The sequence below is a fragment of the Limulus polyphemus genome, unplaced genomic scaffold (genome assembly GCF_000517525.1).
Source record: "Limulus polyphemus unplaced genomic scaffold, Limulus_polyphemus-2.1.2 Scaffold2279, whole genome shotgun sequence".
In the NCBI taxonomy this organism is placed as follows: Eukaryota; Metazoa; Arthropoda; class Merostomata; order Xiphosura; family Limulidae; genus Limulus; species Limulus polyphemus.
The window spans coordinates 126,232-144,197 of NW_013667889.1; the positions used below are offsets into that span (position 1 = coordinate 126,232).

The 17,966-nt window shown below is 34.3% G+C and overlaps 1 protein-coding gene across 3 annotated transcripts in view; it reads right to left on the reverse strand.

Annotated features, from left to right (window-relative positions):
- The window catches only part of LOC106466497 (neuron navigator 3-like), a 143,069-nt gene that overhangs the window by 99,249 nt on the left and 25,854 nt on the right, over window positions 1–17,966 (reverse strand). For 2 of the 3 annotated variants that reach the window (XM_022394524.1, XM_022394523.1), the window contains exon 6: window positions 4,671–4,712. The exons of the other annotated variant lie outside the window; for it this stretch is intronic. In XM_022394524.1, the coding sequence (XP_022250232.1) occupies window positions 4,671–4,712 (42 nt within the window). The remainder of the gene's footprint in view (window positions 1–4,670; window positions 4,713–17,966) is intronic. 3 annotated transcript variants of the gene reach the window in all.

Sequence of the window (17,966 nt, forward strand, 5' to 3'; positions counted from 1 at the left end):
TAAAACAAACAAACAAACAAACAATAACATACCTGTACTTGGCAGCAATTAAAACAAAAAAGCGATCTCGTCTGCAGGTAGAGGGGATCTCCGAGTTGCTGTGGCAACAGTTCAGCCACGATTGGACCTCAGCTTATCCCAAGCTCAAGTCCATCCTTCACACTAGATTGGTGAGTAAACTGAAACTATTTGCCTTATACTACCTACCCTTTTAAGACTTGTTTTATTTTTACACAGGGTGTGGGGAAAGGCAACAAAACTCATGTTTAGAAAGGGGGACGCCATAGAAATGTTTGCACCACTGGCTTTGATAAAGTCGGTTAGTTCTTAAGAGATCATGTCTGGTTAGGCATATTAGTTCTTTATTAATCTAGCACAGATAAACTGATTAATTTTCAAGCGTAAGCTAATCTGGTTGAGCATGCTACGTTTTAATTCACCTAGTCTGTATCTGGATATACGGGACAATTTTGGAGTCACCTAGCCTTAATGAATAGGCTTGTTTTTGATTTTTTTAGCGTAAGTACGTTGGTTAGTTTTATGCAATCTAGCCTAGTTGAAAGCGTTAATTTCTAATTCATTTAAGCGAGATTTAATTCCTGAAGCCTAGGTGAGTGAGTTTATTTATTCTAGTCTTAAGTTTTTACAGTGCTGAAAAATATGAGTTGAATGTTTCTACCATACTTGGTATTTTCACAGTGCACAAGAGAGACTGTTTCTATATTTCATGATCACATGTAAATCAACTTCTTTTTAGATTTATTTTTCCAAAAGTTCGCATTAGAAGGCAACAAAAGTACGTATGAGACGAAAAGGACATTAATGAATTATCGTTTAAGGAAAAGTCACGGATAAGCGAAAATCAGCTCAGTTCTGGTTTTAATGTTAGAAGTATACGAAAAATAAGAAACTGATAAGTTACATAATTTTCTTATGGAAACATCTATAGGTTCTTTACGGTGAACAGGTGTAAAGTCATTCCGTAGGGTTAAGCTGGTAGTTTAAAGATTACTTTGTTAACATTTTCTGATAATACCATTTACTTGAGTGTACTTCATCTTTAGTTTTGGAGTGTATAGGTAACTCCATTCATCATAAGAAATGGAACTACATAGTACGTAAGGAGAAATTCTGGACAGTGTTTCGGCGGAACAACTTTGTATTTTACTCAAAATCGCACATTGTAGTAAACCTTCCAACACAGTCGTTAGATCATTTGGCTCGCGTAATAGATAAAGCAGCATTATTCAACGTGTGGGGCACCCCTAGGTGGTGGAAAAGATATATTGGGTGCAAGAGCGATCAGGTTAGAATCAGTAGTGCAATAATGCAAAATTAAGCGTTCTAATATATTTTTTATTAGTGAAAATAATAAGTAATTACTACAATTCATATAGTATTTAATGTGTATCCATGTATTATATATTGCCACCTAACGCACTCTTTCATAAATAAACAGGGGAGCGCGCACGAAACCATATGAGAAACGTTGACATAAAGTGTTCGTTTAATGAGAAGCCTAATGTTTTGATCAACGTATTTCACCTCAGTCATGGTTTTTAAAACATTTAAGTTTATTGATAAGGTTAACTGTTGATAAATGATAGCTGATTATATTTCCATTATGAGCATTTGATTTTGAGAAAGAAATGGCTTTACCTATTTTTTTGCCTTATAGTTAAAAATGCGCTTTTAATCTCTTAAGTTCCATATATATTTATACATCCACTATTTTTACCGCAGAAATATACAATTTTATACTATGTACATTCTTGTTTATTACCTTATGGATCTGATAAAAAGTTCTTTCAAACGCGTTTTGTTTATCTTTGAAACAATATACTTCCCATATGCTAACCGTCTACAGAACGATTTGGGTGTAGAAACAATGGTTAAGAGCTATATGAGTAACGTGTGAAAACAAAACCAAAGAGTGTTTCTAGAAAGTTACAAAACTCAAAACAACTAATCTCAGAAGACATTTTACTGATTAAACTCTGGATTGATATATGGTACTGTTCAGAAAACATGACAATATCCCAAGCCAACAACCGATTGCACTACGTCTAATGATATTGAAGTCGCCAGCAGTACGTCACAAAGAGAACTGTTGTGTCAGAGTTATTCTAACATACCAGAAAAACGTCATCTACTCCGCAGGAAGACAAGCGACGTATTCATCTTTATCTGTCTGACAACGCTTCTCATCAAGACTTAAACCACACAATTGGTGATAAACCGTTCAGACAAACGTTGGAAACGGCTTCCCATGTTTCATGAATTAAACATCAGTGTAGTGAGGTTTTCTAAACACTAAAGTTTGGGATCAGCAATAGTGTCATGACCAAATGAGGAGTTATACTCCATGAAAACAACGTTACCGAAGAACAATGAAACTCCTTTACTGTTTCTTTCATAACTAACGAGTGCTACTTTCTTAGCAATCTATAACCAACATCTTCTCCACTGTTTAATTGTTTCAGTCAAAGTTGTTGTTTTTTTACCAGTACTTTCAGGTTTGTTTGTTTTATAATTTTTTTGTGCATTATAAATGTAGACTTATTTTCTAATATTGCTTTTAACTTCGTTTTCTTAATCAGGCAGGACGTACACATTGTTACATCGATTTTCAGTTCACGTGGATATAAGGGAAATTTATTGAATTTAATCAAACGTTTGCCTTTTCAGCTTTAGAATTTTTTTTAGTTTTGAACAACATTAAAAACCATTTTGATTATTTTTTTAATTTCAGATCTTATGCTATTAAGAGATTATTTGATTGAGATGGCTTATTTTAGAAAATACGTTTTTAAGTTTTGAAAAATTACGACAAATACTAACATTAAACAGAGATATATAAGACTTCATTACGTACGCTTCCAAGAAGCTTACTCTTAGCCTATAACTTTCTGCAAGGAATCGAGTTTCATACTTAACTGTCGAAATAAATCAGAATATCTAAAATAATAACTATATTTTTAAAAAATAAGTTTCGCCAGAAAAGTTTATTGAAATAGAAATGCGAACAAAAAGACATAAAACGTTACCATTTAATAAAAAAACTTTTAAATCCAAAGGTGGAAAATAAAATAAATCTTTAACATACTTATATAAAGAGACTATAGGAGGCTAAGTGAAGGTTAGTGAAAAATGCTAGCAAGATGAAAGCTAGTTAAAACAGGACAGCAGAGTCACAGTTGGTCAGTACAGTAACGATTCATGAGAAAGTCAACAAGCTCATTGACCGTAACAACAGGTCAACAGAGTGATATTGGCATCAGGGTACTCGAAGATGGTTTGTGATAACAGGTCAACATGGTGAGAAGGTTAGTAGGGTAATAGTTTATCACAGCAGTGAACCAGGTGTTGATGGGTAAGAAGGTTAGTAGAGTAATAGCATGTCACAGCAGTGAACAAGATGTTGATTGGTAGGAAGGTTAGTAGGGTAATAGTATGTCACAGTAGTGAACAAGATGTTGATTGGTAGGAAGGTTAGTAGGGTAATAGCATGTCACAGTAGTGAACAAGATGTTGATTGGTAGGAAGGTTAGTAGGGTAATAGCATGTCACAACATCTGAAAGCAGTTATTACTAGTGAACAAGCAGTGGCTCCTCTGAAAATCAGCATGGTGAAATATTGTGAAAGCAGACCACACGGTGATGGCCGACAGAAAGGACAAATCTATGTTAAAGATAGCAGGCCAACATGGTGATGGGTGAAGATAAGGTCACCAAGATAATCACTGATGACAAAAGACAATAGGGTGATAACTAGTGTTAGCAAGTCAGTAAAGAGATGGCTTGTTATATCAGTTCAACATGATAAGATGACATCAGGTCGACAACATGGCAGGTTAATAGGAAGAAATATATTACGATTTTTACATACAGTAGACATCAAGACAACGGCTGAATACTAGAGATAGCATATCAAAAACATCAAAGAGTTTTTAATTAACAGTGTATGTATGATGCAGGTTATAGAAGCATTCCCTTGTATTCACCCTTTACTACATAACCACCACCCCGGTTCTAGATCACGTTCATTCATCCAGAGGGTGCAAAAACAAAGACTTATCATAAGCTGAATAACACAAAAAATAATAACTCATCAGAAATGATTAATGGCAATGTTTCAATAATTAGCAAGTGTACTAATATTGGATGCAAGGTAGGAGTTGCTCAGAATGCCAGAGTCGATTCGTGACTTCCGATCATAGAATACACTCTGTACTACCTAGGAAGATTAGATCAGCAGGAAGATGCAAACTGCAACTATATGTTGTAATAATGTTCAGTCAATACCAAAGTGATGAAATTGAAGACGGGATGAGTGGTGAGATGTCTGTAAGAATAATAACCAAGCAGATTGAGATTGATAGATACAGGTTATGTAGAGACGAAAAAAATCAACATGGAGACATTTTTTATACAGTGACAGCCAGGTCTGCTCTTTTTAACTTGGAGAAAAAACAATCAGTATGATTGGAGACAGTTAAAAAATATTTTTTGTGTGAAAAAAGTCAAAATGAAAGGAGACATTGTAACATTTTTAGAGAGGCGATATGCAGGTGGAACACGTTACCACTGTAACTAATTTAGACGTACAACATTATGGATTAGTAGTGTTACGTGTAAGAAAAATATAATGTAGATTTGAGAAAACTTACCCAATTTTGTGTAACAGGCGTTGTTGGCATGACTTAATATTCCTATATACCAAGGATGGAAGATATAAAATGATAAAATTAGAAGGGGAAAACGAAAATAAGAAACATTTTAATGAAAATAGCATGCAATTTGATCCACTGTATATCATTTTTGTACTTCTTACATTTAATGGTACGTACGTTATGCTAAAAATACTTACAAATTAAATTAAAAACAGCGTGCTAAGACTGTGCTAAAACAAAACTTATAAAAGAACAAAATGACCCAATATAGATTAATTATCACAAAAATGAATAAAATACCCAAAGATGTGCTTTGTAAAATACTACTGATCTTAAAAAATTAGGTAACACGTGGCTAGCGTAGTGATAAACCTTTTGAAAAAATGAATAAAATACCCAAAGATGTGCTTTGTAAAATACTACTGATCTTAAAAAATTAGGTAACACGTGGCTAGCGTAGTGATAGACCTTTTGAAAAAAAGAAGAAAATAAAAAGCAGACACACACATATATGGTTTAGTCCAAGAATTTGTAATTTATTGAAAAGATGATCAAACGGAGCTTACCGTGACGGTAAACTAATATGTTAAACCGATTAAGTTAACAACTGTGGTAACTACAATTGTACCGGTCTACCATCACGAGTTCTCTATCTGCAGGCTTATTTCATAAATAATAAATTCTTAAATATGTATATACTTCCTCAACCAAATTTTTCTGAAATAATTAATTATGTAGTATAAGAATTCTTGACAATCACAGAATAATATTTTAGTTTGTTTGTTAGAACCTGTAATCAACAAACAGGTTATTAGCTTATTCTATAAATTGCCATGAAAAGTACTACATTTAAATTTTTTTTTGGTAAATCCTAACTGGCGATATGTTAATTGCAAAATTATACAAAGCTCTACTACAATTCTACAGTGGTATGTCTGCTGACTTTTACTGCTAGAAACCGGGCTTCGATACCTATGGTGGACAGAGCACAGATAGCCCTTTGTGCTTAATAACAAACAAAAACAACAAAAAAATTTCACGCCCCACGGTGGCTCGGCGTTAAGTCTATGGACTTATAATGCTAAAAATTGGGTTTTGATACCAGTGGTAGGCAAAGCACAGATAGCTCATTGTATAGCTTTGTGCTTAATAACAAACAAATAATTCTTTTACCTGTACTAAACTTTTATACAAAGTTAACGTTTCAGAAAAATAATGTTATTTATAATAAGCATGCTATGTTTTTTTTGTTTACATATGTAATTATTCTTACATCGAACCTGAGCAAGTAAGAACAACAGCGAGTTTTTTCTGACTGGCTACTATCTAGCTTTTACATCTTGTTCATTAAAATATTCGTAAATTATATTTTACATCTTATAATATTTACAGAACACTTGGTCATTTTTAGCTGGTTAGTTAATATAATTTATTTATTTTTAAACAGCATGAAAGGCATAACTATCCTTCGGTTCTAGGTCACGTCTTTTATCTCGGTTTGTTTGTTTGTTATGGATTTCGCGCAAAGCTACACGAGGGCTATCTGCGCTAGCCGTCCCTAATTTAGCAGTGTAAGACTAGAGGGAAGGCAGCTAGTCATCACCGCCAACTCTTGGGCTACTCTTTTACCAACGAATAGTGGGATTGACCGTCACATTATAACGCCCCCACAACTGAAAGGGCGAGCATGTTTGGTGTGATTCGAACCCGCGACCCACAGATTGCGAGTCGAGTGCCCTAACCACCTGGCCATGCCATGCCCCTTTATCTCGGATTCATAAAATCTGTCAGAAATCGGTATAGGAAAAACTAAGGTGATTTGTCATGCATTATAACTGATTAAAACAACTACCAAAATCATCAGACATTTTATGCGTTACTGTAACATAAGTTCTACTGTAAAACTGTTTAACTTGTTAATCACCAGTGTAGGCAGATGAAGTAAACTTACTTTTTTGTGGGTAGTTGGGGGGGGGAGGTTGCTACCAGTCACTACCGTCTTTATCGTTAGTGCTGAACTTTGTTAAATTCAATGTAAACGTTTTTTTGGTATTTTAAGTATATATGATGAAAACAGAAAAACTTGATAATATACACATACTGAAGATTATATATTGGGTTTCAACAAAATGTTTAAGAAGCTGTAAAATACTGTATCAAAATGTTAACAGAATAAAAGATTTGGTCATTTTCATCAACACAGTTATACAATTGAAAAATTCTCGAAAATCGAAAATATATTTTACAACATTCTTCATAAATTTTGTGCGAAGCAACTAGAGATGCAGCGCACTAAACTGCCAGCGTTACAGAGTGCGTAACTCCTGTGATTGTGCACATTATGTTGACCTTAACTACAAAATGAAAACAATATATATGATTAGAGCATATATGAAAGATTCTTAAACATAACCCTTAAAGTCAGCCAGAAATGTTATTCAAACACAGATACTATGGTAAATCAAAGGTTTATTTCTAGTTAAACCCAAAGCTACAATTTGGGCTATCTGTGCTGTGCACACCACGGGTATCGAAATCCAGATTCTAGCGTTTAAGTCCGCAGACTGGCCGCTGTGCCATTGAGGGGGTAAATCAAATATAAATTACGTGTTAGTTATTGTTTAGTCGTACAAATGTAGTCTTACAAAAAGGTGCGAAATAAGTACTCAAAATAAAATCTTTTTACCCCACCAAAATTAAGAAGCACCAGTTGAAACTGTTAAGACATTAGAAAAAGGCATTTCAAACATTTATTTATCACGACCCCCTTTTACTGGTCTTCACACTCGCCTCCCAACTTACATTATATTTACAAACCTCGATACTAAAATAATGAATTTATAAAAAGAACCATATGACGTAACTGTCAATGGAATTTGCATGTTTTTTTTTTGTTTGTTTAAAAACTATAAAATTATTAATATTTTATATATACACGGCCGCCCTGAAAACCCTTCGTAACTTTAGGTTTGTAATTCTGTTGTTTTAATGTGACCTAAAATATATACACTTATTAAAAATTTTGTACATATAGTATGGTCAAGAGATGAAAATGTCAATACTAAAAGTATAACAGTAAAAGATGCAAATAGGAAATATTATCATAAGGCTGGTGATAAATAGAAAACTAAGTCGTATATAACCGGAAGTGACGTCTTCTCTCGCACAGTTCAAAAATCTATGCCAGTTAAATTTTCAGTCGAATACCTCAAACTGCAACTAATTATAAAACACAGCTTCTTTGGGTTTCCGCATGTAGTAAGGATAAGTAAAGAGAAGAAACAGGAAAAGTGGGAGAAGTCGCCCCCCAATGGCACAGCGGCATGTATGCGGACTTACAACGCTAGAAAGCGGGTTTCGATACTCGTGGTGGGCAGAGCACAGATAGCCCATTGTGTAGCTTTGTGCTTAACTTCATACAAACTGGGACTAGTCATAAACATTGGTTCATACATCTTAACTGGTTGCTTATCTAGAGTGTAATCAGTTTTGATTCTTATCCATGCAGTGAAATGGAAGAATTTAAACATTTGATGTAAAAGCCGGCTGAACAGTTACTGGTCGATAATGATTTGCTAAAAAAAAAGTTTAAAAAATTGCTAACCCGACTATAAATAGGATATGTTGTGTCGAAAAGTTTATAGCATATAAAGATTCTTACTTACTTTGGCATTCTATAAAATTGTCTTTGTGTAAAGTTGTAAGTATTCATAAAATGAGTGGGCATGTTACATTAATAATGTTCATTAAAAAGTAAAACTTACAAATGGTCTTATAAGAAGACATAACTTTGCTACTGCTAAAACACACACACACACACACATATATATATATCGTACAGTTGGGTTTATATTCTCATAAAAACTCAAATTACCAGTTCTGAAAGTATCAACAACAGCAATTTTTTGCAACCAGAACGAACGAAGGCTTTTACTTCTCTAATCTACTTTGAGAAAAATGATGGAATATTGAAATAACCACTGTTATTTACGACTCTAATCTTTGATTTAACGAGCTCCAATTTTCAATTGCTTGACCGATCTGGCTCAGATGTTCGCCTAAACTTTTGACATACCCAACTAAAAGTATTACTGTCTTCTGTAAGATGAGTATGTTTATGAGTTAACACGAAACGTGCAAAGTTGCACGTGAAAATATAATGATGGCTCTTTTAACCATCTCTTGGAACAATTCCTCCCAGTATATACCACTATTTGGTTATATATTAGCTATATTAAGTCATGTATGCATGCAAATACTGTACTTAGAAGTAGAAGAAAGCATCAAGCACACAGCTATGAAAGATTACATAGCACGGCTTAACACGTTATTTATAAAAGTTATAAAAAAACTTGGCTTGGTTTGAATGTATCAATGAAAAAAGTCACAGAAATAATTTATAATATGACAGGATGATAGATTAAGCGGACGTAAATCTGCATAATAGCATTTACCTTGGATTGTCCCTGGTTGTACATTTCTTTTCTGCGGCACACACACACACAAACTGCAGACGTAATATACTATGTGTTTTATAAGCCCACTTTGAAAATATTACGTACTTAATATTCCAAACGCCAAACAAAAACCTACAGTTCAGTTTCTATCGTCAAACCAGAAACATCTGGATTTTTACTTTGGTGACACACATTGGCTCAAACTACAAGTACCAATCATTGTAATAATTGAAACATGTAGATTATATCATAATGATGCAAATGCAAATCAAATGAGACTCATCATTAAACAATCAAACAAAGGGGAAAAAATATTCGAAGTTAATAAATGTCATCAATCAGTTTCTACAGAATAGATTACTTTGGAAGTTTCGGTGAATGCTGAAGTTTGATAACATTCAAGAAGCGTGTGTTCCCTATAATGGTCTTTTGAGATAAGGTTGCTATGACAACCATAATGAAGAATCATCACAAGAACGAAAGTTTAACTTTGTAACAAAGAGCAAATAAAGTGCAAATGTTTAGCCAATTTTCTGACATCAGGATTCAAGATATTGTGAAACAGTTTTTGTTTGTGCAAAAGTTATAAGACATACGTTTCCTAACAGATAAATTTCAATAACTCTAACTTAACATAAAATGTATATAGCCCCCCCCCCCCAGTGGCACAACGGTATGTCTGCGGATTTACAACGCTAGAAACCGGGTTTCGATACCCGTGCTGGGCAGAGCACAGATAGCCCATTGTGTAGCTTTGTGCTTAGCTTCAAAACTAACAAAATTTATACAATTATGTTGTATTTTGAGGTGCAACACGATTTTTTCTCGATTTGATTATATTACGAAGAGTGTCCTTCAATATCAGAACTTTGCAAGTTATTTCGAGGTCTCGTTTGTTCAGCTTCAAGGATACATAACTTAATTCAAATTTCTTCATAGGAAATATAGACTAATTAAAGACGCTAGATATTGGATTTGTCCTTTTTAGAACACGCATATTTGTATTATATTATATTGTGTCTCTTATTTTACTTCTTTTTATACTAAGGTCGAAGACAAGAAATATTACATAGTTTATTTATTCAGATTTTAGCTTACATTCAAAACCAGTGGAGAAGGTAGCTGTCTAACAACAGTGGTCAAGTGGGACAAAACGGCTCACTCTTTAAATATTCAGCAATGTGCAGGTGTATGTATTATTGAGCCGAAAATTTGGGAATTATGCAAACTTATGTTTTTGTAGGCTACAAAAATATCAAAAAAGTATCAGCCTGCTATATTATTTTATTTATTCAAATATAAACGGTTTACCTTCTGACTGCGTCATCTACCCTGAATTTTACTTCTTAGCACAATTTAAGTTTTGAAACATTGGGAGAGGGCAAACTATATGTTCTTTTCCTAAAAAGGTATTGTTCTTGCTCCAGTAAGAACATTGTTCAACGTGAACCTTAAGTTATTGTTCTTGCTCCAGTAAGAACATTGTTCAACGTGAACCTTAAGTTATTGTTCTTGCTCCAGTAAGAACATTGTTCAACGTGAACCTTAAATTATTGTTCTTGCTCCAGTAAGAACATTGTTCAACGTGAACCTTAAATTATTGTTCTCGCTCCAGTAAGAACATTGTTCAACGTGAACCTTAAATTATTGTTCTTGCTCTAGCAAGAACATTGTTCAACGTGAACCTTAAATTATTGTTCTTGTTCCAGTAAGAACATTGTTCAATGTGAATCTTAAATTATTGTTCTCGCTCCAGTAAGAACATTGTTCAACGTGAACCTTAAATTATTGTTCTTGTTCCAGTAGGAACATTGTTCAATGTGAATCTTAAATTATTGTTCTTGTTCCAGTAAAAACATTGTTCAATGTGAATCTTAAATTATTGTTCTTGCTCCAGTAAGAACATTGTTCAACGTCAACCTTAAATTCCGACTGCATACATATTTGCGAAATTTCTACATACTCAAGGTTAAAAGTTGAAAGAACATATAATATTGTTAACAAAAACTTGTCATTTATTTTCATATCTGTCGCAAGTATTGGAAATTTCTTTTTATCTTCCTTGTTATTTTCTTCCAGTTATTCTGAAATCAGAAATGCACCGATATTCATGAAAGTTTTCCCAACACTGTTTACCCATGTAAATAAAATGTTTCTTAAAAATAGTTAGATACCTATAAAACAATTTTTCCTTTTCAATTTACATTTACAGAGTTGTGAAATGAAAGTATGGTGTGACGGACAGAGTAGTGAGTTGTCCGGATAATCTAATAGCCAGAATTATAAGATTACTGTTAGTGTAATGGTCAGTGATGTCAGTTGGCTAGTTAGTGTTACGGCCAGAGTTATGAACTGAATGGGTAGTGTAGTATTTTTGAATTATAAACCTGAGTATTCTATTATTGTGTTTCACTGATGTTCATAATGCATACGGAGATTATTTTTGTTCCGTGATTACCTGTTTGAAATTGAGTTTTTGAAAACTTGCCTACGTCTATCAAAAACGTGAATTACACGATGATGGAATGTGTGAAATATAAACTAAGTTTTACTGGATAGTGGATATCTTTACGGAAATTTCAGCATTTTTATTTTTTCGACACCAAAGAGCTTAAATCGCGATATTTAGAATCACTTGTGATCTTTCTTTAGTAAGGTTCAATGCAAAACAATTTGTAAGGAGTTAAGAATGTTCGTTATTATTAGCCAATATCATTCGATTAATACAATAGTAACAAAGCGCTCCAACAGATAAGCTATTTTACAGTGTTGAGGTTTTAAACGACCCCAAAGTATACACATTTTAATAAGAGACGTTACGAGAAAAGGCAAGTTTAGAGAGTTTTATTCTAAATATTCCCATAATGTAAGTTAATAACAACACAGATGTAATGTTGCCTTGTACAATTCTACGTGATTTGTATTCAATTTTGAATAAAGCTTTGCCACACAATGTTCTTATTTGACCATGACGGGTTTTAACAAATTCAAAAAGCAACATTGTGATGCACATCTTAAATGTATTTTTAATGATAATATGCAATCCTCCGGTAGGCCAGCGTTACGTTTACGGACTTACAACGCTAAAATCTGGGGTTCGATTCTCCGTGGTGACCAGAGCACAGATAGCCTATTGTGTAGTTTAGACTTAGTGGTTAGAGCGCTCAACTCGCAATATGCGGGTCGCGGGTTCGAATTCCATCTCCGAACATACTCGTCCTTTCTGTCGCGGGGGCGTTATAATTTGATGTTATAATTTCGTTGGCAAAAGAGTAGCCCAAGACTTTGCAGTGGGTGGTGTTGACTACCTGCCTTCCTTCTAGTCTATCACTTCTAAATTAGGGATGGCTATCGCAGGTAGCCCTCTAGTAGCTTTGTGCGAAATTCAACAAACAAACAAACAATAGCATACATATTTGACGCTGCATCCTAAACAAGTCCATCATACACATTTACCAGAATATATAGGCAAATACTGTGCTCTGCCTATTTTTTCCAATGTTAACACAAACACAAATAAACATTTTGTTCTCTGTATATTTGCCGTATGTTGTAACACGGACACACACTAGTTAGCAAAAATATCAACATTGCATTCTGGAGATCTTTTGTCAACGCATTAATAACTAAACACAACCCTGACATGGCTTGTGTTAATCAGAGCACAAATGACAAAGTTTCATTTAGCACATTTTTTATTGTACGTGTTACCAAGTAAACACGTGTTTATACATAATGATGGGAAGAGAGTTAAGATAAGCATAAATTCCATCATTATTTTGTGCATCTTTAATGAATGTGTTAATAAGTTCAGAAAGATCAACAATACAAGTTCTATTAATAAGGGCATACAGCTCGTTGTTACACTACATAAAATGTCTGTCGTGCGGTAACGAAACACACAATTCAACATTATACTGTGCACGTCACAAAAACGTGCAAAAATCTTTTACATGTTCTAAAAACATGCATTTAGCTGTGGTTTTATATTTCGTACATATTATTGGTATGTAACATCACGCAATGTCTGGCACCGTATTTTCACACATTCTTGGCGTGAGAATACAAACAGATTCTGTACTAGAACGTGCATATCATCTTGTTTTGTGGAGGTAAACTGGTAAAACAAAGGAGTATAATAAGCCCGCTACTGTATTTATCACTTACAACACGAGCGTCCTCAACGTTAGCGTGGGAAGGTACCATTAATCATGCTGACTTTCTATACCTGGCATTTAGAAATTGCTGCATATATTTTCTATATCCTCCAAGATGAAAAATTAATGAACAAATTTCTAACATTCGCCATTAAAAATAATTTCAAAAAAATCAGCGAGTTGTGAGAAGAAAGAACTGCTCGGATTGGATGACACGGCGAATCAATACCTTAAATATATCATTCGAAGCAAGCAGTTGTAGGAATCAACAACACGCAACATCTTCTCGAGGAAAGGGTAAAATCTGAGAGAAAACAGACTAAAGCTTAGATGGTGAAGAACCAACAGGAAATTTTGAAAGTGCAGGAATTCTAAAGCACAGGAGGTGATGCGAGATGGAGGACTTCCTGTTTGGCAGGAAACGACCGAAGATGGAGTAGGGGTTACGGGAACAGAACGTGACGGTGAACACGAGAGTAGTAAAGCAAATAATAAATGCATACAAAGGAAGACTATTACAAAAATAAAAATAATCTAAATACAAATAAATGTGTCGATTGAGAACGTTAGGAAATGAGAGTTTGTACACGTGAGGAATGTCGCATTATCTATTATAATGGGCAATTAACTATTATTTCAGGTTTAAAAATTATTCAAATACTCAATTGGATTAACTTGGCCTATTTCCGCTTAGGCACACCGTCCTTTTTTTTCTGTTAAAATATGTTTAACGCATTTCAGTTCTATGTTGTAAACGAGGAACGTATTTAATTTATTATAAATTAATGCGTTTGCCGTTAGTTAGTTTGTTTGTAATTAAGCACAAAGCTACACAATGGGCTATCTGTGCTCTGCCCAGCACGGGTATCGAACCCGGATTCTAGCGTTGTAAGTCCGCAGACATACCGCTGTGCCACTGTGGGGTTTGATGTTAGTCCTCCAAAGATATGACATAGTTCGTGAGAACACGTCTTCGTTTTTCGTATAATAACCAACCACTCTTTAGTTTTGCAAACATATACAAAAATGCGTTAATAAGACAATTAAAAAAATAAACAGCTTAAAAAGCTAGCAAAAAAACAACGAAACAAAACAAACCAGACCGTAGCTCTTTTTAAGAAGTATTTGTTTTTTTTTCTTTTGTTTTAGAGCAAAGTCACATTGGGTTATTCGATGTGTCAACATTGGGGAATCGAACCTCATATTTTAGCGTAAATTTACCGCTGTCCCACCGAAAGAAGAAATGCAACATACGTTAATTTTCAAAAAATCAGAAAAAGGAAGAAACCTTGACTCCCACGTCAGTGTTTTGAAAAAAAATAAGCATTTATAAGGACAAAAGATGCGATTAATGAGATAAAATTAGAATATGACCAAATTTAGTAAAGTTAATACATCAAAATATTTAGGTATTAAGTTGGCAAATAAAGGTCTATATTTTTAATTATTTGTGTAAAGATGTTTACGTTAACCTTCAAATACAGGAAAAATTATATCTTCGTGGAAAATTTATAATACATTTACTTGGAGTCATGAAACCACAGTTCGAACGAGGATGGCCAGGTGGTTAGGGCGCTCTACTCGCTATCTGTGGGTCGTGGGTTCGAATCCCCGTCACACCAAACATGCTCACCCTTTCAGCCGAGGGCGCGTTATAATGTAACGGTCAATCCCACTATTCGTTTGTAAAAAAAAGTAGCCCAAGAGTTGGCGGTGGGTGGTGATGGCTAGCTGCCTTCCCTCTAAATTAGGGACGGTTAGCACTGATAGCCCTCATGTAGCTTTGAGCGAAATCCATAAAAAACAAACAAACGAACGAGGATGTTTACTTTAGAGGTTTTTATTATGAATCCGAAGAAATGCTGAAGCGCTCCAGCTTCCTGCGTTGTCATAGTAACAGTAAAAACACGTTGCCAGAGAAACGACACGTTTGTTAGATAGCTTAAGCTCAAAGGTCTCGATAGATAAAGTTGTTAAATTAAGATGTATCTTAATATGTATATATCTGATTGTTTTGAACTGATAAAGAAAATTAGCCATCATGTTCTCATTCCAATGCTTTTCAATTAGTTAATAGCGTCAGCTAAATTGGTTGTATTCAAATGCCTCAGAAAAATATCTTTATTTTGTTGAATTTTGAGTAAAGTTACTCGAGGGCAGTCTGCGCTTGCCGTCCCTAATTTTGAAGTAATAGTCTAGAGAAAAAACAGCTAGAAGGTCAAATATGTTCTGGTGAACAACTTTAAAATGTATTTTAACAGCTTATATGCCGAGATGTAGTAGGTTAGATGATTCATTACTTTACTTTAATGAAGTGGGCTAATTCCATGATAAAGTATCTAAAAATGTACTTTACCGACATCTTCTAAACATTTTATCTTCTGCTGGTATAGTTCTTTTAAATATTGTGAGCTTGAATGCTATTTTCAGGAATTCAGTTATTGATATATTTGTCTCATAATATATTCCATTTATATTATCCTCTTAAATGAGGAACAAAACTCTCCACGTAACGGACTACCATAGCTGTGTTCGCTACCTCCTCAATGGAGCGCTGCTATCGTTATCGCTACATCAAGAAAAATTCCGCTACTTTTGAAACAGACATTTTTCATTAATTTTTTTTTGTCAATTGATAATATAAAAATGAAGAAAGCAAATTTATTGGTAAATTGTAATACTTTTTTTATACAAAAGCATGATACAGACTTCTCAGAACAGCCTATTCATACTTGTGGATGAGGAGTCGAAAGCAGCTGAGAACAATACTGCCTTCGATACGTTGCATTATTGTACTTAAAGAACACAACATAAAAAAATAATACGATGACAGTAATAATAATAATAAATGAGCCAATAACAAGTAATATTCTAATATTAGAAGATATTACGTTCCTTATTATTTATTCAATTTTATTATTGTTTTTAATTAGTTATTTAATTTCAGTAGCATCAGCTTCTCGAAATTGTTATCCGTCGATCCAACTCTTTTGTGCTTCAAAATGTCTTTACTTGTTGAGAAAATGTGCTCTACAGCTTCACTCCAGGGAATAACCGCATTGAAGTAAATGAAGAGAGATTTAAAAGCTTGTGAAGGGTTTGTTTGTTTTGTAATTAAGCACAAAGCTACACAATGGGCTATCTGTGCTCTGCCCACCACGGGTATCGAAACCCGGATTCTAGCGTTGTAAGTCCGCAGACATACCGCTGTGCCACTGGGGGCCTTGTGAAAGGAACAAACTTGATTCTATATATATTTTGAAGATGTTTCTTTGTTCAGGAACTGTTACTTGATCGTTGTTACTTTGGGACGAATTACTTGCAGATTTTGCTTGTTGTTTAAAGCACATGAAAAAGACTTCTTCGTCATCTTCCTCGGTGCTCGAAAATGACGAAAAATCACTTAAATCAGCATTTGTTGAACTTTCATCATCGCCGCCTTCCCTCTTCTCTGAAGGTTTTTAGTCATAATTTATTTAACAGTTTCTTTCTTAGCATTCGAAGTAATTCAAACCAGTGAATTAAAAACAGCTGCGAGGAAGTGATTCTCATTGACAAAGGCAGCTTCAAAGCGCTTCTCAATGACCAAATCAGTTACAAGTGCATTTATATGACATTGGTTAACCCTCCCGGCACTAGCAGTAATGAATAGTCCAAGAGTTGTTTGTTCTGCTTCATTGTTCTCAGTTTTTCTCTTACTAGAAGTATAAGCCTCTGTCTCTGCTGCTTCAACTGACTGCTTGACCCGTTTACCTCCGTTCCTCTCTCTTGATGCACGATTCAAAATCCTTGAGTTTATGGGAATGTTTGTAATTAACGTGTTTCTTTATATGAAAAAACTGAGTTCTTATTATTGGCACTGTAAATATTCGTTTGGGGACTGGGATCCACTTGCACTTTCACTTCCAACAAATTCAAAATAGTCTTTTATGTAAGACCAAGGAGTCTTTTTACTGGAGTCCATTTTATGATATACATGGCGACACAACCTCGCGCTAGATGTCGCTTTGATGGAATGACGAACGGAAATAAGGAGAAATGATGCCTGGTTGCCCTAGAGAACAAGTTCAATCCTGACCCAACAAGTTCACGACAGCAACTACATCCCATAACACGTTTGATTGTTTTTCATAAGCAAATGAAGTGCAATTATAATCATATACAATAGTCTTTACCTTAGTAGCCATACAGTATGAAGCTGTAATGGTTTCTATTAGTCTAAGCTTTAACAGTTGTGTTCCATAAAGTATGAAACTGTAGCGTTTCTGTTAGTTTAAATTTTGACAGCTATATTCCATAAAGTATAAACTGTGGTGTTTCTGTTAGTCTAATTTGCAGGTGTGCTATATAAAGTATGAAATTGTAGTGTCTTTTTTAGTTTAAACTTTGACAGCTGTATTACATAAAGTATGTAACTGTGGTGTGTCTGTCAGTCTAACTTGCAGCTGTGGTTTATAAGGTACGAAACTGTAGCGTTTCTGTTAGTTTAAAACTACTGCTTCTCAACTGGGTGAATGGGTCACCTAGGGGTTAACGAAATCAGAATCAGGGTGAATGAGTCTTATCAATTATACAACAAATTCAAGAACAAAAAGTCATTAGTTATTATTATTTATTCTAGTTGTAGTTTGATAACTACATTTATTTTTTGTCTATTTTATGTTGTATTCCTTCTAGTT